Source organism: Pogona vitticeps, chromosome 15 (genome assembly GCF_051106095.1).
Source record: "Pogona vitticeps strain Pit_001003342236 chromosome 15, PviZW2.1, whole genome shotgun sequence".
In the NCBI taxonomy this organism is placed as follows: Eukaryota; Metazoa; Chordata; class Lepidosauria; order Squamata; family Agamidae; genus Pogona; species Pogona vitticeps.
The window spans coordinates 10,201,622-10,229,058 of NC_135797.1; the positions used below are offsets into that span (position 1 = coordinate 10,201,622).

The 27,437-nt window shown below is 48.4% G+C and overlaps 2 protein-coding genes across 8 annotated transcripts in view; both read left to right on the plus strand.

The window, feature by feature from the left end:
* Positions 1–4,885, plus strand: part of ARHGEF2 (Rho/Rac guanine nucleotide exchange factor 2) — a 173,648-nt gene extending 168,763 nt beyond the window's left edge. For all 6 annotated transcript variants that reach the window (XM_072984079.2, XM_072984078.2, XM_072984081.2 and 3 more), the window contains 3 exons: positions 1,192–1,620; positions 3,738–3,924; positions 4,654–4,885. In XM_072984079.2, coding sequence (XP_072840180.2) covers positions 1,192–1,620; positions 3,738–3,924; positions 4,654–4,739 — 702 coding nt within the window. In that variant the 3' untranslated portion in view covers positions 4,740–4,885. The remainder of the gene's footprint in view (positions 1–1,191; positions 1,621–3,737; positions 3,925–4,653) is intronic.
* Positions 4,886–13,985: 9,100 nt separating this feature from the next.
* MAP4K2 (mitogen-activated protein kinase kinase kinase kinase 2) overlaps positions 13,986–27,437 on the plus strand; it is a 61,336-nt gene continuing 47,884 nt past the window's right edge. For both annotated transcript variants that reach the window (XR_013539353.1, XM_072984083.2), the window contains exon 1: positions 13,986–14,222. Coding sequence is in view for 1 of the 2 variants with exons in the window: in XM_072984083.2 (XP_072840184.2) it covers positions 14,127–14,222 (96 nt within the window). In the remaining variant the exon portion in view is untranslated. The remainder of the gene's footprint in view (positions 14,223–27,437) is intronic.

The following is a 27,437-nucleotide window of genomic DNA, read 5'->3' on the forward strand; positions in this document are numbered from 1 at the left end:
CAGTCGCCTCCAAGAGCTAAGATTCGACGTGATCACTCAGCAGGAACTTGCCTTGCTTAATGATTATTGTTATCGTATTTTTGTTTATGTTGTCAATGCTCTTATTCTGAGCCACCCGGAGTGGTGGCCTGGCTTCTAGATGGGTGGTATAAAAATTGAACGGGACGTGGTGGCGCTGCGGGTTAAACCGCAGAAGCCTCTGGGCTGCAAGGTCAGAAGACCAGCCGTCGTAAGATCGAATCCAGGCAGTGGAGGGAGCTCCCGTCGCTTGTCCCACCTCCTGCCAACCTAGCACTTTGAAAGCATGCAAATGCAAGTACAGTGGTGCCCCGCATAGCGACGTTAATCCGTTCCAGGATTAACATCGCTATCCGGATTCTTCGCTATCCGGGCGGGGAAAACCCATAGGAACACATTAAACTCCGTTTAATGCATTCCTATTATGGAAAAACTCACTGGTAAGCGAAGAATCCTGGATTCGGCCGCCATTTTCGCTGCCCGGTAAGCGAGGGCAGGGTGCAATAATGGTGCGGGTGGCCATTTTTTGCACCCGGCGGCCATTTTGGAAGCACCAATCAGCTGTTCCCAAAATGGCCGCCAGGTGCAGAAATGATCGCAATGCGATGTTTAGCCTATCTAAACATTGCAATGCAATCGCATTAGCGACCGCAAAAAACGGCTCGCTATGCGGATTCGTCGTTAAACGGTGCGCTCCACCACGGTGGGAAGGTCATGGCGTTCCGTGTCTAGTCAGGCTGGCCACGTGACCACGGAAACTGTCTTTGGACAAACACTGGCTCTATGGGTTGGAGATGGGGATGAGCACCGCGCCCTAGAGTTAGACACGACTGGACTAAATGTCAAGGGGAACCTTTACCTTTACTATAAAAATTGAATTAATTTATTAAAGCTGCAAGCATAGAACAGAGATGTTTCACCCTTTGTTCAAGAAACTCCGAAGAGGTCTCCACTTAGGGAACTCCAAAGATCTCATCCCAAAGGGCTGCTAGACAGGTGTTGTTCCATATGTTAAACACTCCCTCTGTAGTTGCAGCCAGCCAGCCGGGTCATCCGGCACCAGCTTGGTAGCCAGGAGATGCCTTTCTGAACGACAGCATCCATGAAATGCAGCCCGTAAAGATTGCTTTTCCAGTCAGTCCTAATGGTGCTTCATGCTTTCCTTCCCATCAGGGGGTTGTGGCCCATCAAGATACCCTCCTTGAGCTTCAGTTACAGGAGGCGAACGAACGGCGAGAGCGGCTGAGCCGGACCAACTCCCGCAAGGAAGGCGCCTCTTCCTCCTCCTCCTCCTCCTCCGACAGGCAAGCCACGGATCTCTCCCTGCTGCAGAAGCAGCATGCGCTGCTGCAGGAGGAGCTGAGCCGCTGCCGGCTGCTCTGCCAAGAGAAGACCCAGGAAGTGGCCGCCTTGGAGGCCCGGCTGCGCGAAAACGAGGCGGAGAGGACGCGGCAGGAGCGGGAGGCGGAAGAGGCGCGCCGGCAGCTGGCCGCCGTGCGGCAGCCGATGGAAAGCGTCTGGGTCCGTAAGGGAGCGGAGCCCCGGAGACGCAGCTTGCCTGCCGGGGACGCGCTCTACCAAAGTTTCACCCCACCGCCTGCGGTAAGCGGCCCCCAGCGATCCGACTCGGTTTCGTTTGCCCGGATTGGGCAGAGGAAGAGTCCCCCCAGCTGGAGGGGCCGAGTGGGGAGTGGAGGGTTCTGGCTGCACTTATGGGGGGGAGCAAACTCATGGAGGGCAGTGGATTGTTCTTCAGATGTTGGCCCTCGTTTCAGTGTGACACCTGGTGAAGTGGCAACCATATAGATGAGGTGGTCAGGCACTCCCATTTCTTTAAGAACTTGCCATAGTTTGTTGTGGTCCACACAGTCAAAGGCTTTCGCATAGTCAATGAAGCAGAAGTAGATATTTTTCTGGAACTCTCTGGCTTTCTCCATAATCCAGCGCAAGTTAGCAATTTGGTCTCGAGTTCCTCTGCCTCTTCGGAATCCAGCTTGTACTTCTGGGAGTTCTCGGTCCACATACTGCTGAAGCCTACCTTGTAGGATTTTGAGCATAACCTTGCTAGCGTGCGAAATGAGTGCAATTGTACGGTAGTTGGAGCATTCTTTGGCACTGCCTTTCTTTGGGATTGGGATGTAGACTGATCTTTTCCAGTCCTTTGGCCACTGTTGAGTTTTCCAGACTTGCTGGCATATTGATGTAGCACCTTAACAGCATCATCTTTCAAGATTTTAAACAGTTCAACTGGGATGCCATCACCTCCACTGGCCTTGTTGTTAGCCAGGCTTTCTAAGGCCCACTTGACCTCACTCTCCAGGATGTCTGGCTCAAGGTCAGCAACTACATTGTCTGGGTTGTCTGGGATATCCACATCTTTCTGAGATAATTCCTCTGTGTATTCTTTCCACCTCTTCTTGATGTCTTCTGCTTCTGTTAAGTCCCTCCCATTTTTGTCCTTTATCATGTCCATCTTTGCGCAAAATGTTCCTCTAATGTGTCCAATTTTCCTGAACAGATCTCTGGTCTTTCCTTTTCTGTTATCTTCCTCTATTTCTTTGCATTGTTCATTTAAGAAGGCCCTCTTGTCTCTCCTTGCTATTCTTTGGAAGTCTGAATTCAAGTTTCTGTAACTTTCCCTATCTCCCTTGCATTTTGCTTCCCTTCTCCTCTCTGCTATTTCTAAGGCCTCGTTGGACAGCCACTTTGCTTTCTTGCATTTCCTTTTCTTTGGGATGGTTTTCGTTGCTGCCTCCTGGACAATGTTACGAGCCTCTGTCCAAAGTTCTTCAGGCACTCTGTCCACCAAATCTAGTTCCTTAAATCTGTTCTTTACTTCCACTGTGTATTCATAAGGGATTTTGTTTAGATTATACCTGAGTGGCCCAGTGGTTTTTCCTACTCTCTTCAGTCTAAGCTTGAATTTTGCTATGAGAAGCTGATGATCAGAGACACAATCAGCTCCAGGTCTTGTTTTTGCTGACTCTATAGAGCTTCTCCATCTTTGGCTGCAGAGAATATAGTCAATCTGATTTCGATGTTGCCCATCTGGTGATTTCCATGTGTAGAGTCGCTTCTTGTGTTGTTGGAAAAGGGTGTTTGTGATGGCCAGCTTGTTCTCTTGACAAAACTCTATTAGCCTTTGCCCTGCTTCGTTCTGAACTCCAAGGCCAAACTTCCCTGTTGTTCCTTTTATCTCTTGACTCCCGACTTTAGCATTCCAATCCCCTAGAATGAGAAGAACATCTTTCTTTGGTGTCAGGTCTAGAAGGTGTTGTAAATCTTCATAAAATTGTTCAATTTCAGTCTCCTCAGCAATGGTGGTTGGTGCATAAACTTGGATTACTGTGATGTTGAAAGGTCTGCCTTGGATTCGTATTGAAATCATTCTATCCTTTTTGAGATTGTATCTCATTACAGCTTTTCCCACTCTTTTGTTGACTATGGGGGCTACTCCATTCCTTCTACGGGATTCTTGCCCACAATAGTAGATATGATAATCATCTGAGCTGAATTCGCCCATTCCTGTCCATTTTAGTTCACTGATGCCCAGGATGTTCATGTTTATTCTTGCCATCTCCTGTTTGACCATGCAACACGCTAACTTTCATTCAATCCTAGGGTATGGATTCATGCTAGCTGGGACCTGTGGAGTTAGTTAGTTCTCCTTTTTTTTAAGAGACCTGAATCCAGACTCCCTCTTTCCTCCACCTTTCCAGAGCAGAGCTGGTGAACCCCTCTCGCCCGGCTGCCACTCTTTCCATCGGACCTTTGCCAGTGGCCAACGGGATGAGATTGCTTACCATGGCATGTCCAGTAGACTGCAGGAAGGTGACGAGGACCTGGACGGGTTGTCAAAGGAAGAAGGCATGATCCACCCACAGTCTCCCCCTCCCAGCCCGCGCGGTGAGTTGTTCACGCCTCTCTCTAATGGCCAGTGCGGGCTCTTGTAAAGCTCTTCCAGAAAGTGAAATACAGTGGTGCCTCGCTAGACGATGATAATCCGTTCCACTGAAATTGCTGTTTAATGAAATCATCGTCTAGCAAAAAGCATCTCCCCATTGGAATGCATTGAAACCTGTTTAATGCGTTCCAATGGGGAAGAATCGTCGTTGTCTAGCGAAGATCGGCCATAGGAAAGCCGCTTTGCGAACCGCCGATCAGCTGTTTAAATCGCTGTTTTGCGATGCTTAGGTCCCGAAAACACCCGTTTTGCGAGCGCGGAGGGAGCTGTCAAAATCGTCATCTAGCGAAAATCGGTTTGCGAAGCAGGGACCAAACATTGTCCAGCGAAATTCCCCCATAGGAATCACTGTTTTGCGAATCGCTATAGCGATCGCAAAACATCAATGTCTAGTGAAAAAACTGTCATGCGGGGTAACTGTCTAGCGAGGCACCACTGTAAATGGAGCTCGGCACTGTGAAAATGCAAGGATAGGCTTCCATTGTCAAATGATCCCTTACAAAAAACGAATAGATTGCCAAGATGCCCAACCCCACCTGGCTACATAGCATATCTATTACCTGTCTTATCTCCCTGTCGCTCACCCACCCACCCTACACTTGCAGCCTTTAACAAGATTTTCTCATTAGCGACCAAGATTCAGTAAACTTTGTAACTGTGTTTTTTTCCAGATTTTCATATGATGCAGGACATCCCAGAAGAGGCTGAAAACATCCAGGAACCAAACGTGGGCGAGAGCAGTTCCTCCCACAGTTAGATGAATGAAGAGGGGAGCCCCCCCCAGCCCTTGGCCCACCCCAAAAGCCATTGACTGGACAGGGCGCGATCTCGCCCCCTCCACGTTTTCTCCGATCAGGGACTGACTCTGGGAAGCGCCGTGGGTGGGTGGGTGGTCCGGTGGGAGGGGCGAAGGGAACCTGCATCTCTTGTGAGACTAGAGAAAGGACATGGAAGGGGGTCCCCCAGCCTCTTCCCGGGGGTCCCCTGCTTTATCTGTGGCCTTGACCATTCCTCACCGACGGACGATGGACCCCGTAGTTCTCTTCTTTTCCTTCAGTCCAAACAGCTGGCCAGGGCGTGAGGCTGGCTACCATAAAGTCCACGGGGACGACGGTCTCGCTTGATTCTGGCTCACCCCAAGGCATATTCCCTTTCTGTGCGGTTTAATTTTATTTATTCTGGGGATTGGGACAACACGCCCCCCCACCCCCACCTGTATGAAGGATTGGTTTTAAGTTATTTTTTTTTTTAATTTTTGTTTTGCTTTTATTATGAGGCTCTGTGAGTATCCAGAGCAAGAAGTAATAACAGGGACCTTCTAGTTTTCCCGGTGAGTCCCTTCCATTTTGAAAAGAGGAGGGTCTGGCAGCCGAAAGAACCCATATGAGCCCTAGATCTATTCCCCTATAGGGACACCAGTACTTGCATTGGGAGGCATGGATTTTAAACCCTGGGGTTGGCCCTCCGCTCTTTGGGCACAGGGCAATTTTGACTTTGAAACCCATTAGTCTTGATCTAAAAACAACAGCAGCAGCAACAACAAAAGATTTTGCACATCCTCGAAACACACACACCTCTGGTGCCCTCTTGGGAGGGTGTTACTCCCACCCACACCGACCCCATGATCCTACAAGCTCTCGAGTCTGCAGTTCTGCTACAAACGCCGTGGGATGATCTTTGCTGGGGGTGATGGGAGTCGGAGTCTGACCCATCTGGAGAGCGCTGGATCGGGGATAGGCTGCAAAAGCAGGCCGTTTTAATAGAAACCTCTATTTTGTAGCCACAAACCCGTTGCAAATGAAATGTAAGCTTTCTAAGGGGTGCTGGGCATTCAAGATGGTGTAAAAAAAGGGGAGCAGTTTTCAAGAGGAAATTCTCGGTTGTTCGGCTGGAAAAGAATAGGAGGTTTCCATCTGAAGTGCGAGGACATCCTTTTACACCTTAGTCACTGGTGGGAATGGGGTCCTTTAGGATGAATAAAACTACTTTGGGGGGAAAAATCACAATTCACATTTTGAAACACACCTTTGTAAGTCTGCGTAATGACACCGACAGAGGAGAGTGAGGTGGGAGGGTAAAACCCCTGCTCAGTATTATGGGGTGACACTTCTCAGGCGCCATGCTGGTGGGTTGCGTTGAAGTGTGTTACAAACACCGCCCCCAAGAGGCCGCTGTTAAGATGACACCCTTTCTCCCTTGCAGATTCTCCCCCAGTGCCAAGAGGAGGAGAAAAGCAGGGGGAGTGTTTGGTCCTCTCCGAGAACATTGCTCTGTCAGTTATGCCAGAAGGAGCGTTCTGTGTGAATCTAATTTTTGTTCCCCTTGGCTGAGAAAAATAGCCAAATTTAGAGGAAGGAAGAGTTTGGTGCCTCCCAGTGTGGAAATTTATGTAGTTAGCCGTGGTGTGCAAGGGTTTATTGTACACTTCCCGCAGGGGCAGAAAGGAATCATGCATTTGGCCATTATATTTCAGTTCAATCTAGTCATTTTTATTACTTTTTTTTTTCTGTACCAAAGCTGGCAATTTCTGTCCGGGGGGGAGGAAAAGCCGTTTTAATGCAGGGATTAGAAATTTAGTTTAGGAGTTTATCTCAATTCGGGATTGATCAGAAGGGAAGTCAGGCTGGGATTGTGGGGTTTAACTGCACTGTAAATACAACCTCTGCCTCTGTATGGGAAATGTCCCGTGTTGAAACATTTATGGGGAAGGAAGGGTAAGAAGTGGGCAGCCACCGATAGGGTGGGAAATCTTCCCTATTCGTGAACCATTAAAGATTAACACGTTCACATCGAAGGGGGATTTCCTGCCAAAGATGGATGCAACTGAAACTGCAAGGGGACAAATCCCTTTTCTTCCCCATCCCAAAAGTATGAAAGATGCCTTAAGGTATTCCTGATGCTGGTTTCTTCCAAACTTGTGAGCCGTTTCTTGGAGAGCGGGATGTGAGAAGCCCCCTTTTTGAAATGTTATCGTATTCCTCAAATGCTGTCTTGCTGATGGTGAAAAAAAAAATTCCTTTAAGGAAATAACACCTAATGGGTATCTCTCCCCAACCCCCATTTTACGATGGTTTCGCCCTAGGGGGAAAAAAAAAGAGGGAACTTTTTAAACATAATTTGAAAAAGAAAAAAAATCTTGCTGTGCTGACCAATAACAGCTTTCCTAATAGAAAATGTTGAAGAAAAGAGAGATGGCGACAAAGGACTTTTTGTTTTTAAATTAACGCATGAGACTGATTATATATATATATATATATTTAAATATATATATATATCTGAAGCGAACAAATGGTTTATTGTTTCCTGTTGATTTAACATGTAAAAGGAGAAAGGAAAAAAAATTAAAGATATCAAAACCGTGAATATGTCTAGTTTGCTCAGGGTTCATTATGTAGCGCAGAAGCCTTAGGAAGGAGGTTGTTTCAAGAGGAAGCGACGAGACAACCCTCAGCCAGAGAGATTTTTGATTCCTGCGCTGAGCAGAGGGTCGGAGCCGATGGTCTTCTAGGTCTTCCCTTTCCATTCCGTCCGTCTAGGATTCTGCGGACAGAGGGAGAAAGTTGGTGAAAGAAAGGAAACAGTGTGTGCATGCACATGTGTGAGCATGCACATGAGTGTGCGTACATGAGGAAGGCGCGACAGAGGGCGGGTGCTGAGCTTCCTCCTCGGCTTCAACATCTGGAGTGCTATCCAGCTGTGGAGCCCACCTGTGATGCTCTCGAACAGGTGTGCTCAAAGACTGGGCATGCTCTTCCCACTGCCCGTGAGAACGACAGCTGAAGCAGAGCTCCTTCCTGGATCTGAGTCGCATCTCGTGGCGATAGGGTTAGAAAGGGAGGGTTGTTTGTTATGCTGCATTCAGAGCATTTCTATCACACCAATGACTGAAACAAAAAACTGCCCCCCTGGTTTGTGGGTCCCCCCCCTCAACCCTCCTTCTTCTACATTGTATTCCATGATGGATCCCTTGGTAAGGTAGTCTGGGAGACTTTACTAGATAAGGAACAGGGAAGAAGATATGGTTGAAATAAATCAGTCTTTATTCATTTCGGTCAGAGTCTCCCGGTGGCAAATCCATCCGTCACAGGCTCCCTTTTGGCATTCAGAATGGCTCAGCCCACCCTTGATTTGCCTCCAACGTTTGCCCAACCAGGAAATCTCTTTCGTATATTGCCCTGTCCCTAAAAGTAGAATATTTGCCATATATATTGGATTCTCCCACTTTCCTGTCCCTTAGTAGGTGGTCAGGTCATGCCTACTTGCAAGATGGCGTCCCAACCTGGCCCCCAAATATCGCGGCCCCCTCCCAGCGCCCCAACGGCAAGACCCGTCCCTCCCCATTGGAGCTGCCTGTGAGTTTGGAGAGGTCCTTTTTCTCGTACATGCATGAGTCAAAAACAACTGAACAGTTTTATCGGGATGAAGCTTCTGTGTGCTGTAGACCCGCATGGAGTAGCTGTCTGAAAATCTCAAATAAAACATGTTGAGTCTTCCAAACAGTACAGCGTTCTCTTAATATTTCCGACGCAACATCTCTACCGAGAAAGTAGCAAGGAGCCCCCTCCTGCTTCTGCAATTTTAAAAAAGCAAGAAAGACACTTCGGGAGAAGAGATTGTTAATACCCGCAGATTTTTGTAATTTGCATCTATATCTAGCTTGTCCTCGGTCTGCAAAGAGCATGTTGATCAGAGTCATCATTTAAAAAAACAAAAAGCAGTGAGTGGTTAAGGTTGAAAAAAGTAACATGCAGGAGGGACTAATTAGCGCAAGGCGAGCCCGAAATATTCAGGAACATGGAGTTGTGTAGTTGGTTGTGGACTTCTTGAGATGCTACATCCTTGCACGCCCACCGCTCGGTACTAAACCAGAAGAGGCTAAGCTATATACCTTGCCAAATGGATAAATTACTGAAGAGTGTCTCCCATCAGGGCAAGATTCTGGCTGGACCCTCTGGAAGTCCCTTAATAATAGACTTGGAAGCAGAGTAGGAAGATCGAAGAATCATTAAGTAAAATGGGATGGCTTGGATGCAGGACATATTTTCTGTGACTGCGGAGGAATTCAATCCATGCTGCATTGATGGGCATTCAATTTATGCCCTACCAGGCGTACAAAAGAAGCTCACATGGCCGAAGTAACATCATTGAAGGTGCCCACTCCAACCCCGTGCCCTACTGCAAGAAGATTTGTTTTTATGCTCCTGGCAGAAACTAATAGAGTGGTGCCTCGCTAGACGATGATAATCCATTCCACTGAAATCGCTGTTTAGCAAAATGATTGTCTAGCGAAAAGCATTTCCCCACTGGAATGCATTGAAACCTGTTTAATGCGTTCCAATGGGGAAGAATCGTCGTTGTCTAGCGAAGATCGGCCGTAGGAAAGCCGCTTTGCGAACCGCCGATCAGCTGTTTAAATCGCTGTCTTGTGAAGCTTAGGTCCCCAAAACACCTGTTTTGCGAGTGCGGAGGGAGCTGTCAAAATCGTTGTCTAGCGAAAATTGGTTTGCGAAGCAGGGACCAAATATTGTCCAGCGAAATTCGCCCATAGGAATCACTGTTTTGCGAATCGCTATAGTGATCGCAAAAAGTCAATGTCTAGCAAAACAACTGTCATGCGGGGTAACTGTCTAGCAAGGCACCACTGTAGTAGCCTAGACGTCCTGAGATTATCACAATCATTAATTATGAACATGGGTGGAAGAAAATCAGGATTATATATAGGGAATCTTTTACTGCCCCTCCACCCCAATTTCTGCCAGCTTCATGCGTCGTTTTCTTCCTACCCCCCCCCCAATCCCAGGTTAGGGGAGAGACAGATGGGAACTACATCAGTTTGAAATTCAAGGCGTACCTTGGCTTCTATTCAAGATGTCAAGTGGCGCCACCTTCCACTGGCTCTTAGGAAGCGGTCCTAGACACTGTGGCTAAAGCAAGCTGGTCCCCGGTCAGGATGTCCTGGCAGTCGGGTCTCGGGCGGGAGTGAAAAATCGGACGAAAGCACAAGACTTCCCGTGATGGATAACACCATTTCCAGGGAGACCCGCACAGGTAGCAAACCCACGAGTAGGTAGCCTGAGATGAGGGGTGGGTGGAAATAGGTGTTGGCATCTTAAAATAAACCAAGGCGCTGGCTTGCTCTGAGTTTTCCCTCTGGTATATCTTCCTGGTATCTTGCCCCACTTTTTTCTTCTTCATCTTGACCAGGATGCAAAAGATCACAGCGGGTCTACAGCTGGACAATTTGTGCAGAACCGATTAAAAAATAAAAATAAAACAGCAATGTATGTTCATCTTGACATATGGGGGGAAAGTCTTTGAAGACTTCATTTAATCTTTATGTAAAGATTTCTAGATCACAGTCCTGTACTCCAGACAGGGCAATATTCATGACCTATGCATCTATGTGGTTGCCGGAGGAGAATCAACAGTGTTTCCATGATCCTGGTCCAGCCATTATAAACACATACAGTGGTGCCTCGCAAGACGATGTTAATTCGTTCCGCGAAAAACGCTGTCTTGCGAAAACATCGTCTTGCGAAATGTGGTTCCCCACTGGAATGCACTGAAATCTATTTAGCGCATTCCAATGGAAAAGTCGCCGTCTTGCGAAAATCGTCCATAGAAAACATCATCTTGCGGAACGTGGTTCCCCATTGGAATGCACTGACATCTATTTAATGCGTTCCGATGGGGAAAAATCATCATTTTGCGAAAATCGTCCATAGAAAACATTGTCTTGCGGAACGCGGTTCCCCATTGGAATGCACTGAAATCTATTCAACGCGTTCCGACGGGAAAAATCATCACCTTGCGAAAATCGTCCATAGAAAACATTGTCTTGCGAAGCACAAAAGCGATTGCAAAAGCCAATTGTCCTGCAGATTAATCGTCTTGCGAGGCAATCGTCTTGCGAGGCACCACTGTACCGAGTGGACAAAAACTCATGGCTGAATGTTGTGTCCCACAATGCCCAGTGAAGCAAGTCCATAAATAATGAATGATCAAGTGCCATCAAGTCAGTTCTTACTTATGACAACTCTTTTCAATTTTTTTTTCCAAATAGAGATTACTCAGAAGTGGCTTCTCCTTCTCTTCTACGGGATGCTCTGGGACCTTGCAGCTTGCCTAAGGCCATAGGCAAGACGGCACACATGTCTCCCCACCCCGACTAAAACAACCCTGTGAGGTAGGCCAGGCGAAGTTTGACTGCCCAGTGAGGTCATCTCCCACTGGGAAATCAAACTCTGGATCTGGGCTCATCCTGCCTCTTGGCACTCAACTTCTACTCCCCGATACGGACATATTCCCAGGGGGTTCTGAACACTATGTGATGCGGGAGAGAAGTTGTTCTCCGGGGTCTTCCAAAATTTCACCCCACCGCCTGCAGTAAGCGGCTCCATGCCATCTTGGCTCGTTTTGTTTGTCCGGATCCGGCCGACAAATTGAGTCCCCAGCTGAAGGGGCCGTGTGGGGAGTGGAGGGTCCCAGCTTCACTGGTGGGGGGAGCAAACCCATGGAGGGCCGCGGATCTTCCTTCAGATGTTGGCCTTTGTTTCAGTGCGAGGCCTGGTGAAGCAGCAACCGGACCCGTCTTGCTTCTGCTGCTGTCCATGCAATATAATACCCATATGATTGGTATTTTAATTACAGTAAACAATCCTTTGCTGTTGAGCCTTCATTTTACATGATGCATTTCTTGCTCCGACTGCTTTCACAATGGATAGTGCACTTGCTGCGTTTGTCCACATGATTGCCACAGAAAACGGTCACTTCCTGTTTTCAAAGACAGCCTCCAGTTCCTCGACTCTTTTATTATCCAGCATCGCCGTCTTCTGGCTAATTTGGAGTGGTGCATCATACGTTTTGCTTCACCCCCCCTCCCCCCAAACTCTGTTGTCAGTTCTGTCATTTATGGGCAGGCAGAAAGCTAACAGGAGAAGCATTTTCATGCATAGAGGTCCAAAACTGTATAAAGCTTGCTCAAATATAATATAAACATAATATATTAGGGACGTGGTGGCACAGAAGCCTCTGGGCTGCAAGGTTGGAAGACCAGCTGTCGTAAGATCGAATCCATGCGTCGGAGTGAGCCCCCGTCGCTTGTCCCAGCTCCTGCCAACCTAGCCATTTGAAAGCATGCAAAAACACGAGTAGATAAATAGGTACCACCACAGTGGGAAGGTCACGGCGTTGTGTCTAGTTGGCCACGTGACCACGGAAACTGTCTTTGGACAAATGCTGGCTCTACGGCCTGGAGACGGGGATGAGCACCGCGCCCCAGAGTTGGACACGATTGGACTAAATGACAAGGGGAACCTTTACCTTTACCTAGCATCGTTTAAGTGGTAGATGGATGGTCTGCAGGGGGAAAAATCTAGAAAGTACAAGCAGTGACAATTGCATAAACTGTGGTATTAAGAAGCAGTAGTTGGGGTGGTAATACAGATACGCCTTTGTAGAAGAGTCGACTCACCCATTTACACGTGTAGTGAGATTGGAAGGCCTTCATCCCTGGTTAAAGCCAAGAAGATAGAATTTAACCGTGTCCCATATCCTTGTTTAGCTCCTCCCTTTGTCGGCTGTCTGAAATTCTTTGGCCTAAGCAACAAGGGTGTCCAGAAACGGGGATCCATTACAGTTGGCCAATTGCTTTAAATCAAATGCTACAAAAAGCTTGAAGGAATAAAAGTGTTTCAAACGAGAGAGGACAGAAAGCAGGAATGTGATTTCTGTCCCGTCGGTCTTTGAACTGCAGCTCCCAAAATTCGCCAGTTGGAGCCTGGAATATGAAGTCAAGGACTTCCTATCCCCACACCATTGTGTCTCCCATCGCCCTGTACGGATGTGCAGGAAAGAAAGCCGGACGGGAAGGAAACAGGCTCTTTTGACCCGTGGCACTGGAGCTCCTGTGGATACCCCGGCCTGCCAGAAAGACAAGCAAGCAAGACGGATCCTAGAACATATCAAGCCTGAACGATCTCCAGAGGCAAAAAATGTTGAGATGGAGAAGGAAGGATTCTCTGGAAAAGGCAATAATGCTGGGAAAGGTGGGAGGCCAGCAAAGAACATAACGGAAGCCACAGCCCTGGGTCTAAAAGAGAGGAGCAGGGCAGTTCAAGACAGGAATTTTGGAGAGCACTCATTCTTAGCATCCTCAAAAGTCCAAGGCAACTTGGCAGCCTGTAACCAAGACCATGCTTAGGCTGTTGGCTGACTATTTAAAAGGATCTGCTTTGGGAGCTCAAGCCTGCCTCCTTTCTCCCTGGAAGTTCTTTCTCCACCTGGCTTTGAGTCTTCTTCAGCTCTCCCTCCATCCTAGGCATAGATGTGCTCAGAGGCACTCTTGTTCTGACTTCCTACAAGCCTGACGCGGCTCCAGTTCGCCAAGAGCAAAAGAGAAGGAAAACGCAGAGCGGGGTGGCCTGGAGAAAAACGCCGGGTCCGTGGGGGTGAAGCACACACACACACCGGCCCAAGCAGAGGAGCAGGGAGGATCCTCCCCATGAAATGTGTGTGTGTGTGTGTGTGAGTGTGTGTGTGAGACAGAGGGGGGGGCGAACCACGTGCTCTCTCTTTCCAGCCCCATCGGTGCCAGGTCCGAGAGTGGAGACTTAAGGGTCCCGACGGGGTTGGAGAGGTGCCCACTTGTCTAACCACGCCAAGAGGGCAGCGCCGCCAAGGATCTGTCCCTCCTCTTTTTGGGGGGGGGACTTAAAGGGCCACCCGATCCAGGTGGGATTTTAAAACAACACCAACAACAAAACCAGGGCCACCAAATGTCCACCAGGCGCCCCTGGGGGGGGAATAGAGACGCCTTTGGCCACCACCGCTCCGGACACTGTGCGTAAAAACGCGCGCCGTTGGTTTTACGCAACCCCGGGGGCCGCCTTCCTTTGCCCGGCGCGCAAGCTGCGCGTCCCCGGTGCGCGCTCGCTGCCCGGCTGGCTGGCTGGCTGGCTTCCCGGCTTCCGGCCCCGCGTTCCCTCCCTCCCTCCCTCCCTTCCTCGTCGCCGCCTTCCCAGCGGCTGCTCGGCCGCTCCGCCCCGGGGGTGGTGGCGGCGGCGTCCCCGTCTCCCCCCCTCCCCGCCCCGGACGGGCCGCGGCTCACTCGTCGCCCGTGGAGGGGGGGAAGTCGGGAGGGACCATGAGCGCCCTCCGGGACGTCTCCTTGCAGGACCCGCGCCTCCGCTACGAGCTGCTCCAGCGCATCGGCTCCGGCACCTATGGCGACGTTTACAAGGTGCGCGCCGCCGCCCGTGCGCCCGGGACGCTGGGGAGGGAAGGAGGGAAGGAGGGAGGGATCGGGCCCCCGCGCCCAAGGGGAGGGATCGGGCCCTGTAGGGGGCGCCCCTCCCGGGACGCCTGGGTCCCTCTCCCGGGGGTGGAGAGAAGGGGCGCACGCTCGGGAGGGAGACTTACTCTTCTTTCTCTCTCCGCCTCTTGGTGGTGGCTCCTTGGGGGGCGAATGGAGAGCGCTGGCATTAGCCCACTTGGCAGGATCCTGGACCCCCCAACTGTCAGGCTGCTCTCAGCGGTGAGGGTGACCCCGCTTGCCAAGGGTAGGGCCCGGAGAGAGTGGGGTGCAATGGGTAGAGAGTGGGATCAGGGCTCCTGGCTTGGCTGTTCGGTTTCCTTGATCGTCGGGCATCCCTGGGAGGGTTGGCATCGCTCGGGGATGACTCGAGGGCCCGTGTGGACGTGGACGGGCTTCGGCTGGGGTTGGTCCTGCGGGTGCCTTGGCGGCATTCGTCTCTGCGGCCTCAGTTCCTTTTTAAAAAAATCTCTCCAAGTGTGCCAGAGAGGCCAGCCAGGTTGGCACAGGCTATGGCGATGTTCTTAAAAAATTACAGCTCTTGGCTGCTGGACTTTTTCCAAAGCTCCTCTTTCCACTGGGAAAGGAGGGTGAAGTGGGCCAAAGATGAGTGAAGTGCGGGACTGGAACTCGTGGCCTTCCCAGGGCCCAGGCTTTTGGGAAGAGAGAAGAAGGGGGGGTGTTCTGTTTGGAGGGAGCAGCCGTCTCCAACCAGACACGTTCCACTCCCCCAGTGCCACAACCAGCACACTGGCAGGATTTTTGTGGGGTGGCGGTGATGGGTGCCAGCCAGAGGAGGTGGATTGCGGGTACAGTGATCCGGCAGAACCCATCCAGTGTTGCACCCGGCCCTTGTGCCGACTGAGTCTGGCAGGATGGCCTCTCCTTTAACCGCTCAAATGGAAACCACCGGTCCCCCCGTCAGCCTTGGCGATCAAGCGTGGAAAAAATGCCCATTAGCCTCTCGGAAGGTTCATCAATGCAATCCGGCTTGGGGTCTAGGTTTCCCGACGGGCGGACCTATTTCCAAGCGTGCGTTTAGGCGCCGGATAAATCTGAAATGAAAATAAAATGGGACAGAAGCGTCTGCCACCGTTTGGGAGTCAGAAGTAGAGCCACTCCGGTGTTGAACTCCTCGGGGGAATCTTGAGCCAGTTTCTCCCTGATTTTTCCCTTTCTCTGAGCCTGGCCTACCTCACAGGGTTGTCGATTAGGGAGGAAGAGAGCGATGGAGGTTGGTTTGAGGAAAGGTGGGGGAAGAAATTTGGGTCACAATAGGAAAATGATAAGGCGGCACCATACATAATGGCAGCAGATGGTTTCACAAGAAGGAAGGGCAAGTTCTTGGGGGGGGGGCTAATAATGCCTTTCTGGTACCAGAGGCAGCCTCCCTTTGATGCCAATGGGTTGGACAGCACAAGAAGAGTGAGGTTGCGTCCCATATTAGCTTCCGGACTTCCTATGGGTGTATCTCCTTGGCTGAACCAGAGAGGCCTTGCGTTTCACCGGAGAGGGCTTTCCCCACGCCATCTAACCCTCCTGTAAAGCGCATTTTCTTGATTGTAAAAACATATAGTTAGGCTCGTGTTTGGCTTTATTAGGCCTTCATAATGGTGGGGGGGGTTTTGAAACCTGGTTTGGCCGGCTTTTGTTATTTCATGCTGATCGTAAACCACCTGGAGTGCAAAAAAAAAGAGGTGTAAATATAAACGACAAGCATTCCAACGACTGGATTCTTGCTTATTAGAAATGCTACCTTTTCCCACAAGAAAGGATGGGATACGGGGTCTCCCTCCCGTGTGATCTTCTTGATAACCATGAGACGTTTCGGAATGAGCCGGGAAAAGGGCTAGAAACCGAGGCGGGTAGGTAGGTAGGTCATTTAGAGCAGTGGTCCCCAACCTTGGGCCTCCAGAGTTTCTTGGACTACAACTCCCAGAAGCCTTTACCACCACCTCTGCTGGCCAGGATTTCTGGGAGTTGAAGTCCAAGAACATCTGGAGGCCCAAGGTTGGGGGGACCCCCTGCTTTAGAGGAAGGGGAGCAGGAGAAAACCTCCTTTACTTGAAGGCCTCCGTGTATTTCCCTAATCCAGATTCTGTCTCTTAGAATCTGGATTAGAAAATTGATTCTATGGCCCATCAGGCTGTTAAGTCGCAGCCTGTGGCACTTGTTACTGGTTTACATGCGTAGGCATCTTGTGTTGAAAACCTCGTTTTGTGGATGCGAGATTGCAGCCGGTTTGTTTACTCTAAGCTGCCCTACGCAGCGATTTAAAATTGACCTCTCTTTCAGCCTCACCGAGACGGCTACACAGGTTACTAGTCCTCAAACCTTTTGACTCATCATCTTCTCATTAAGAAGAAAGGGCAATGGTTGTAAAACAGCCCTGCGTCGCCTCTTTCTTAGACTTTTGGCCTCTGATTTGTTGTTAAACGAGTTTGGTCTTGCCTGTGTTTTTCCCTGTTGTGCTTTGATGTTTTTGTTCTTATTTTAATTTTTTTTTGTCTTTTATTTGTATTTTGTCCTTGCTAGCCACCTCAAGCTTCATGTTTTAGCGGAAAGGCAGAGGAGAAGTGATATAAATAAATAAAAACAATGCTGCTGTGATCTATATAGTGCCTCTTGCTGATGTTCTTAACCCTTGACTGTTTTAACTATTGTGGGTTGCAATGCTGCTTTTTAAGGCTATGATTGTATTTGGTGTCACCCTGATTTTATATTAGCTGCCTTGTGTGTCTTTGCAAAATAATAGCGGGATAAGAAATAATAAAGATGTGTCTCTTTCTTTTTCCAGCTTGTGGTGCGACAACATTGATAAATAATGTGGAGTTTGCTCTTGGAGTGGAATGCTCAGTTTCACATTATTTTGCATTAACCAGAATCATAGAATCATGGAGTTGGAAGGGGCCTATAAGGCCGTTGAGTCTAATACCCTGCTCAGTGCAAGAATCCAAATCAAAGCAGATCTGGCAGAGGGTGATCCCATTTTCTCTTGAACGCCTCCAGCGTTGGAGCCCTCACCACCTCCCAAAGTCACTGGTTCCATTGTTGTACCGCTCTAACAGTTAGGAAGTTTTTCCTGATGTTTGTCCAAACCCTGACTTCCTTGTACCTTGAGGGCGCCCTGCACTCTGGGATGATTGAGAACAGATCCTGCCCCTTCTCTTTATTGAACCTAAAATAGCGTTTGCCTTTTTTGAAGACGCATCACACCGATGGCTCATATTCAGCTTATGATCAATAACAATTCTGAGCCAAGTATTTTGTACATTTTTTTAACTGTGTGGTGGTTTGTTTTTCTCCCCTAAGTGTAGAACTTTGCTCTTATCCCTCTCGAATTTCATTCTGTTGTTTTCGGCCCAGTGTTTGAGCCTATCAAGATCTCTTTGAATTTTGTTTCTGTCTTCCAAAGCATTGACTATTCCACCCAATTTTGTGTCATCCTCAAAATTTGGGAAGCATTCTCTCTACCCTCTCATCAAACTCAGGAATAAAAAAATACTGAGAGAGTTTGAGAAGGAGCCATTGATAAGCATTCTCTGAGTATGATTTTGTAACATAATGTGGAAATCAATGTGGATTAGCCTGGAGTTTTACCCCCAAATTAATGTTTTTTTCCCCTGCACTACTGGGGCTTCTACTATTTTGTAATCAAATGCATTCACATGAATTTCAGTACAGTACTATGATCATTTGAGCAGTCTTTGTAAATGTTATATCCAAAGCCAGTTCTTCCTTCCTTCCTTCCTTCCTTCCTTCCTTCCTTCCTTCCTTCCTTCCTTCCTTCCTTCCTTCCTTCCTTCCTTCCTTCCTTCCTTCCTTCCTTCCTTCCTTCCTTCCTTCCTTCCTTCCTTCCTTCCTTCCTTCCTTCCTATTATAAATGTTTGTTAATATAGCACTTGAGCAGTTAGGTGAACAAAGGAAAAGAAAAGAGGAAGGAATCGGTAGAAAGGGAGAGAGGAAGGCAATTTAAGGTGGTTCTGCTCTAACCATGCATCCTGCAGGTCTGGATAGCTAAAGCAGAGCCACCTTAACAAGCTGGAAACAAAGCTGACTGAAAACTTACTCCTGTTCTCTGCTGATTCCTCACTACCTCCTCCCTTTGGCTACCTAGCCTTTTAAAATGAAAAGACAAGAATGGAAAGAGAGAGAAAGAAATGAGGGTTCAAATAGTTAACAGGGTTTTCCTCGCCTCTCTCTGCTGACTCCAATGTGATTAACTGAAGCAGATTAACTTCCGAAGTGTGATTTTGCAGCGGATCCATTTGTATTTTTTTTCCTACTGTGTCGTCACACCCTTAACTGCCACCATTTTCTTTTCCACATGCCATCCTAGGCATGTCTACTCAGGAGAAAGCCCGCCAAGGTTAGCGAGACTTACTTCTAGGTCTACTTACAATTAGATCACAGTGCTGAGGACCCAGAAGCAACCTTTGACCTTTCAGATGTGATTGGATCACCGTTCCTATCATCCGTCAGCATTGATGATGCTGGCGAGGGCTGGAGCGGTCCACCAGCATCCAGAGGGTCACCCAGCCCCTGACCGAGAGGCATTTGGGAGCTGGCAGATTTCGGGCCAAAGAGCCGTACCTATTTTCCTATAAAGGCCCTGCGGTGTGGTGTTGTTGCGGTTGATCCGACCTCTCTTAGCGCTGTTTTTGCTCGTTCTTCTCCAAGGATCAGCCCGGCAGGACCTTTCCGCCAGCCCGAATAACACAATCCAGATATTTCAAAAAAAAAGAGAGTTTGTAGGCTGGAAACCTGGAGGTGACTCAATGCTGCTGTGGCAATTCTAAAAAAATCTTTTCGGTTTTGTCTGCTTCCTTATTTCTTGCAGTTTAAAAACTCGTTTTGCTGGAGCCAGTTCAGGCTCATGTATGGAGGACTGCCACACTCCTCTTTATATAACCCTACGCTCATGGAAAGCGATGGCCAGCTTCATGGAGGCCGGGGCTTGGCCATGCTAACCTGTAGTCTTCACTATCCCCCTTTCCTCTATTCTGAACCAAACCTGTTAACTTCTTGTTGTTTAGTCGTTTAGTCGTGTCCGACTCTTCGTGACCTCATGGACCAGAGCATGCCAGGCCCTCCTGTCTTCCACGGCCTCCCGGAGTTGGGTCAGATTCACGTTGATCGCTTCGGTGACACTGTCCAACCATCTCGTCTTTTGTCGTCCCCTTCTCCTCTTGCCTTCACACTTTCCCAACATCAGGGTCTTTTCCAGGGAGTCTTTTCTTCTTATGAGATGGCCAAAGGATTGGAGCCTCAGCTTCAGGATCTGTCCTTCCAGTGAGCACTCGGGGTTGATTTCCTTCAGAATGGATAGGTTTGTTCTCCTTGCAGTCCAGGGGGACTCTCAAGAGTCTCCTCCAGCATCACAATTCAAAAGCATCCATTCTTCGACGGTCAGCTTTCTTTATGGTCTAGCTCTCACTTCCATTCATCACTACAGGAAAAACCATAGCTTTTATTATGTGGACCTTTGTTGGCAAGGTGATGTCTCTGCTTTTGAAGATGCTGTCGAGGTTTGTCCTCACTTTCCTCCCAAGAAGAAGGCGTCTTTTAATTTCGTGGCTGCTGTCCCCATCTGCAGTGATCACGGAGCCCAAGAAGGTAAAATCTGTCCCTGCCTCCATATCCTCCCCTTCTATTTGCCAGGAGGTGATGGGAGCAGTGGCCATGATCTTTTGAACTGCAACTCCCAGAAACCCCAGTCAGGACAGCTGGTGGCGAAGGCTTCTGGGAGTTGCAGTCCAAAAAAACCTGAGTAACTCAAGGTGAAGAACCACTGATGGAGACCATCTCTCCTGAGATCCTAGATCTGGATCAGCAAAACGGAGACGTGGACAGTGGCCAAGGGCTGTGTGTATTTCCCTCCTCCCCTGTCTGTTCTCTTCTTGATTCCGGGAGAGCCCCCCGCAGCCGTGAGCATTGTTCTGGCCCAGTCCGGCATTTCCTGAGATTCTTAAGGCAGGAATGGGTTGGAGGAAGTCAATTGGGCACCTGGGGTCCTGGGTTCTATTTACAGCTCCGTGGCGGGTAAAGAAGATTTTGCCACGAAAGCCAAGCTTCTTGAAGGGTTGCGGGGAAGGGAGTCTCTCCATGGTGAGCGTGATGTGGAGATTTGAACCCCGGTCTCCCAGGTTCTACTACAGCGCTCAAACTATATTACCCTGGCTGGATATGGAGTGAGAGGAGCAGATTAAACTGAAGGTGTCCTAACGCGTGGCTTCAGTTTGTGAGAGAACTTTGTGGCGGTAGTGGAGCGCTCTGCACATGCACAGAGGGTACTACGAGGGTTGATAGGTTCCAGGGCTGATGGGAGTTCTAATCCTGCAACGTACTGTATGGAGGGCCAGATGGGAGTTCTAGTCTTGCAACGTATGGAGGGCCAGATGGGAGTTCTAGTCTTGCAATTTTTGGAGGGCCAAATGGGAGTTCTAGTCTTGCAATGTATGGATGGCCAGATGGGACTTCTAGTCTTGCAACGTATGGAGGGCCAGATGGGAGTTCTAGTCTTGCAACATTTGGAGGGCCAGATGGGAGTTCTAGGCCTGCAACGTATGGAGGGCCAGATGGGACTTCTAGTCTTGCAACGTATGGAGGGCCAGATGGGACTTCTAGTCTTGCAACGTTTGGAGGGCCAGGTGGGAGTTCTAGTCTTGCAACATTTGGAGGGCCAGATGGGAGTTCTAGTCCTGCAACGTATGGAGGGCCAGATGGGAGTTCTAGTCTTGCAACGTATGGAGGGCCAGATGGGAGTTCTAGTCCTGCAACGTATGGAGGGCCAGATGGGACTTCTAGTCTTGCAACGTATGGAGGGCCAGATGGGAGTTCTAATCTTGCAACGTTTGGAGGGCCAGGTGGGAGTTCTAGTCTTGCAACATTTGGAGGGCCAGATGGGAGTTCTAGTCCTGCAACGTATGGAGGGCCAGATGGGACTTCTAGTCTTGCAACATTTGGAGGGCCAGATGGGAGTTCTAGTCCTGCAACGTATGGAGGGCCAGATGGGAGTTCTAGTCTTGCAACGTATGGAGGGCCAGATGGGAGTTCTAGTCTTGCAACGTTTGGAGGGCCAGATGGGAGTTCTAGTCTTGCAACGTATGGAGGGCCAGATGGGACTTCTAGTCTTGCAACGTATGGAGGGCCAGATGGGAGTTCTAGTCTTGCAACGTATGGAGGGCCAGATGGGAGTTCTAGTCTTGCAATGTATGGAGGGCCAGATGGGAGTTCTAGTCTTGCAACGTATGGAGGGCCAGATGGGAGTTCTAGTCTTGCAACATTTGGAGGGCCAGATGGGAGTTCTAGTCTTGCAACGTATGGAGGGCCAGATGGGAGTTCTAGTCCTGCAACGTATGGAGGGCCAGATGGGAGTTCTAGTCTTGCAACGTATGGAGGGCCAGATGGGAGTTCTAATCTTGCAACGTTTGGAGGGCCAGATGGGAGTTCTAGTCTTGCAACATTTGGAGGGCCAGATGGGAGTTCTAGTCCTGCAACGTATGGAGGGCCAGATGGGAGTTCTAGTCTTGCAACGTATGGAGGGCCAGATGGGAGTTCTAGTCTTGCAACGTATGGAGGGCCAGATGGGACTTCTAGTCTTGCAACATTTGGAGGGCCAGATGGGAGTTCTAGTCCTGCAACGTATGGAGGGCCAGATGGGAGTTCTAGTCTTGCAATGTATGGAGGGCCAGATGGGAGTTCTAGTCTTGCAACATTTGGAGGGCCAGATGGGAGTTCTAGTCTTGCAACATTTGGAGGGCCAGATGGGAGTTCTAGTCCTGCAACGTATGGAGGGCCAGATGGGAGTTCTAGTCTTGCAACGTATGGAGGGCCAGATGGGAGTTCTAGTCTTGCAACGTATGGAGGGCCAGATGGGACTTCTAGTCTTGCAACATTTGGAGGGCCAGATGGGAGTTCTAGTCTTGCAACATTTGGAGGGCCAGATGGGAGTTCTAGTCCTGCAACGTATGGAGGGCCAGATGGGAGTTCTAGTCCTGCAACGTATGGAGGGCCAGATGGGAGTTCTAGTCTTGCAACGTATGGAGGGCCAGATGGGAGTTCTAATCTTGCAACGTTTGGAGGGCCAGATGGGAGTTCTAGTCTTGCAACATTTGGAGGGCCAGATGGGAGTTCTAGTCCTGCAACGTATGGAGGGCCAGATGGGAGTTCTAGTCTTGCAACGTATGGAGGGCCAGATGGGAGTTCTAGTCTTGCAACGTATGGAGGGCCAGATGGGACTTCTAGTCTTGCAACATTTGGAGGGCCAGATGGGAGTTCTAGTCCTGCAACGTATGGAGGGCCAGATGGGAGTTCTAGTCTTGCAATGTATGGAGGGCCAGATGGGAGTTCTAGTCTTGCAACATTTGGAGGGCCAGATGGGAGTTCTAGTCTTGCAACATTTGGAGGGCCAGATGGGAGTTCTAGTCCTGCAACGTATGGAGGGCCAGATGGGAGTTCTAGTCTTGCAACGTATGGAGGGCCAGATGGGAGTTCTAGTCTTGCAACGTATGGAGGGCCAGATGGGACTTCTAGTCTTGCAACATTTGGAGGGCCAGATGGGAGTTCTAGTCTTGCAACATTTGGAGGGCCAGATGGGAGTTCTAGTCCTGCAACGTATGGAGGGCCAGATGGGAGTTCTAGTCTTGCAACGTATGGAGGGCCATATGGGAGTTCTAGTCTTGCAACGTTTGGAGGGCCAGATGGGAGTTCTAGTCTTGCAACGTTTGGAGGGCCAGATGGGAGTTCTAGTCTTGCAACGTTTGGAGGGCCAGATGGGAGTTCTAGTCTTGCAATGTATGGAGGGCCAGATGGGAGTTCTAGTCTTGCAACATATGGAGGGCCAGATGGGAGTTCTAGTCTTGCAACGTATGGAGGGCCAGATGGGAGTTCTAGTCTTGCAACGTTTGGAGGGCCAGATGGGAGTTCTAGTCTTGCAACGTATGGAGGGCCAGATGGGAGTTCTAGTCTTGCAACGTATGGAGGGCCAGATGGGAGTTCTAGTCTTGCAACGTTTGGAGGGCCAGATGGGAGTTCTAGTCTTGCAACGTTTGGAGGGCCAGATGGGAGTTCTAGTCTTGCAACGTATGGAGGGCCAGATGGGAGTTCTAGTCTTGCAACGTTTGGAGGGCCAGATGGGAGTTCTAGTCTTGCAACGTATGGAGGGCCAGATGGGAGTTCTAGTCTTGCAACGTATGGAGGGCCAGATGGGAGTTCTAGTCTTGCAACGTTTGGAGGGCCAGATCGGAGTTCTAGTCTTGCTACATTTGGAGGGCCAGATGGGAGTTCTAGTCTTGCAACGTATGGAGGGCCAGATGGGAGTTCTAGTCTTGCAACGTATGGAGGGCCAGATGGGAGTTCTAGTCTTGCAACGTTTGGAGGGCCAGATGGGAGTTCTAGTCTTGCAACGTTTGGAGGGCCAGATGGGAGTTCTAGTCTTGCAACGTATGGAGGGCCAGATGGGAGTTCTAGTCTTGCAACGTATGGAGGGCCAGATGGGAGTTCTAGTCTTGCAACGTTTGGAGGGTCAGATGGGAGTTCTAGTCTTGCAACGTATGGAGGGCCAGATGGGAGTTCTAGTCTTGCAACGTTTGGAGGGCCAGATGGGAGTTCTAGTCTTGCAACGTTTGGAGGGCCAGATGGGAGTTCTAGTCTTGCAACGTATGGAGGGCCAGATGGGAGTTCTAGTCTTGCAACGTTTGGAGGGCCAGATGGGAGTTCTAGTCTTGCAACGTATGGAGGGCCAGATGAGAGTTCTAGTCTTGCAACGTATGGAGGGCTCACGCCAACGTAAGTTTACAGTTGAGAAGGCAGCGGTATTTCCCCAAACTGGTCGCCTGCCAGAAGTGTGACACTACAACTCCCGCCACCATCAGAGAACTAGAGAGGATGGGAGGTGTAGTCCAGCACATCTGAAGGACCTCAACTTCAGGGAGGCTTTGTAAGCATTGTCCGAGTGTGCGATCCGAGAGGTCCCTCTTTTCCCTGGTCCGTCTTAGCTCCCTTAGCAACCCAATGCAAGACATTTTTCAGACGGCTTCTGATTTTTGTCACGGAAGTCACTCCTTGATTCAACATATTTGAATCAAGCTTTGCCTGGCTTCTCTCGGCTTGGAGCAGGGGGAACGAGGGGGCAAAGTGCCCCCAAAATATAAGTGGACTCTCTAAAATGTAGGGTTTTTTTTTCTGGTGCGTGTGTGTTTTGACCTTTTTTCCCCCTCCCTTCCTGCGGCGAAAGGCCATCCAGTCTCCTTCCTCGTCACATCCTTATTTTATGACATGATTTAAAATAAAAAAACTTTCAAAAACTTTCTGCTCCAAAAGCGTGCTGAGGTCAGCTCAGCTAACAATAGTTTCATAGATGAGAAACACAGAACGAAACAAAAGTGGACAAAAACAAGACAATCCAAATAAATACATTTGGAACCACAGCTAATAATAGAACAGAAACGGAAAATATAGTTCCTAAAACTACAGTAAAACTTTTAAAGAGAAGTGACTGCGTCAGTCTGTTTTGCTAACCATAAAAACAAGATTAAATAATGAGGCACCTTTAAGACTATCCAGTTTGTTTCACTGTAAGGATTGGTGGTTATGATCCACATCTTCAGCCGGGAAATAAGTTATCAGAAGCATCTCTTTGTGATAAGGGATCCTACGAATCCGTGCTAAATCACGTGGTCTTCAGGCTTCTATACAGCGCTTTTGTGTGTCCTTTAAATTGTTAGGAAATTTTTTAAAAATTGAGCCCTTTCCTTGTTGGTTATACACAGACCTGGATCAATTTAGATGCCTGACTTTGGGTAAATACCGTATTTTTCTGTGTATCAGACTATACATTTGTCTAAAATCTTTAGACTAAAAGTTGAAGGTCATCTTATACACGGAATTAAGCTGAGGAGAGAACAAAAGTGGAGGTGAAAGCAGGGATCAAAGCGATCCGGCAGGACTTTGATCCCTTTCCCCCTCCACTTGCTAAGCCCCACTTAGATTTCTTAATTTTGGATTAGAAAAGTGAGGGGGGTGTCTTATACATGGGGGCGTCTTATACACTGAAAAATACAGTAATTGTGCCTAAACTTTGAAAGCAACCAAGCCTCCCCCTGCAGATAAATCAAGATGCTTCCCCCCCCTCTGTGTTTGTTTCACTGTCACTCCCACACCCACACTTGACATCCTTTCTACTAGCACATCCGGCTGAACAAGAAGGAGCAGGGAGTGACCTTTTTACTGAGCAGGAGTGGTTTGTATTGTCTGCCTTGTTGAAATGCAGTGGAGTTGACCTCCCTCTTCCCGTAGTAGGCTGCTTAAAAAAATAATAATAATAAACAAACCGTTGCAGGCTCTCCTCTGTTCCCGGACCGTCAGCTTCTCTGTGTGAGGGCTGGCCAAGAGAGAGATGTGCACTTTGCACATCCTCAGAGGCCAGTGGCAAGTGCCTGGCGAGGCATGGCCTTCCGAAGCTTTTTTCCGTATTGTATTCCTCGATCCTTTTAGCGTTGTCTATTTACGGTGGTTAGCTTAAATGCGGTCTTCCGATGGTCTTAAGCCACTTGGGTCCTTTCAATGGAGAAAAAGGAACTAAAAATATTTTAAAATAAAGCAAACAGCACATTATTGATTGATTGATTGATTGATTGATTGATTGATTGATTGATTGATTGATTGTTAATTTATCAGTGACATTTCTGTCTCACCCTTCTTAAACCCAAATGCAGCGCTTGCCTTCCCCTGTTTTATCTTTGCCACAATCCTCTGGGTTAGGCCAGCTGGAGTGTTTAATGATGTTTAAAAAGCAGTGCGGTCTAGTGGTTAGGGGGCTTGACTGTTTGCATATCCCTGGTCAAGCCCAGAGCTTCCTCGGTGATCAGCTCTCACCTATTTCATGGGGAGGCCGTGAAGATAGAGGAAAGTTATCTGTATCCCCAGAGCTGCTTATTTAAAAGATGAATAAAAATGAAATGGGATTTAAACCCTAGACGTTTTTCAGAACAAAGAGCATCCTTTATTAAGGACAAGCAACCAGTATTTTTTTAATTAATGCAATTTTAATTTTATTTAGTTGGATTTCTGAGCTTTTTATGACTTAAAAACAGTCCCTAGGATGAGGACTAGCAGACTAGAAATTATTAACATTTTAAATTCTGCCCACACCTTACGTACATCTCTGTGTATGCATGTATGCGATTGTTGACTAGACTTAGATGTGTTGATTTCGTTAGGAAAAAAAATTAATGAGTAATATTATTTATTACTTTTAAATAAACCCGCCTCTATTTTCAGAAGGTCAAAAGGGTGTGCGTGGCTGTTGTCTTCTTGACTATTTTTATCCATTTTTAACCTACCTCTTGTGAGGTAGATCAGGTAACTAGCCTAAGGTCAGGCATGTTTTCTGGCTGAGTCAGAACCCCTCCCAAATGACAGCAAAACCACAGCATACCATTGATTTTTTCCCTTCAACAAAAGAAAAAGAAAATCTACATTATTTTCTCACTGAAAGTAAGGTGGAACATAAACATTACTAGAAAATAGATAAGAGATCACCCAAAATGTGCTCTAAACCTCCTCCTGTAGAAATCAGCGTGTCTGATCAAAAATTATGTACTTCCTTTGTTTGTATAGAAATAACGAGAAGGGTTATTTGGGAAAAGCTTGAGTTTGTGTCAGGTTTTGTTCCTTGCAAAATTGGTATTTAAATAGGTCACATGTGATTTGTATGTATATTTTATTTATTTATTTATTAGACTTCTACCCCACCCATCTAGACCAAAGGTCTACTCTGCTTACACATTTTTAGAAGCAGTGAAACCCGTAAACGTATACTATGAATCCAAGATGGCAACAATGTCAAAATTTATGTACCCGTATTTTTCCATGCATAAGACTATACTTTTGTCTAAAATCTTTAGACTAAAAATTGAAGGTCGTCCTATACACGGAAGTAAGCTGAGAAGACAAAAACAAGTGGAGGGGAAAGCAGGGATCAAAGCGATCCTGCAGCACTTTGATCCCTGCTTTCACCTCCACTTGCTAAGCCCCACGTAGATTTCTTAATTTTGGGTTAAAAAATTAGAGGGTGTCTTATACATGGGCGTTTCTTATACATGGAAAAAATACGGTAAAAGAAAGCTGGTGTACATACGG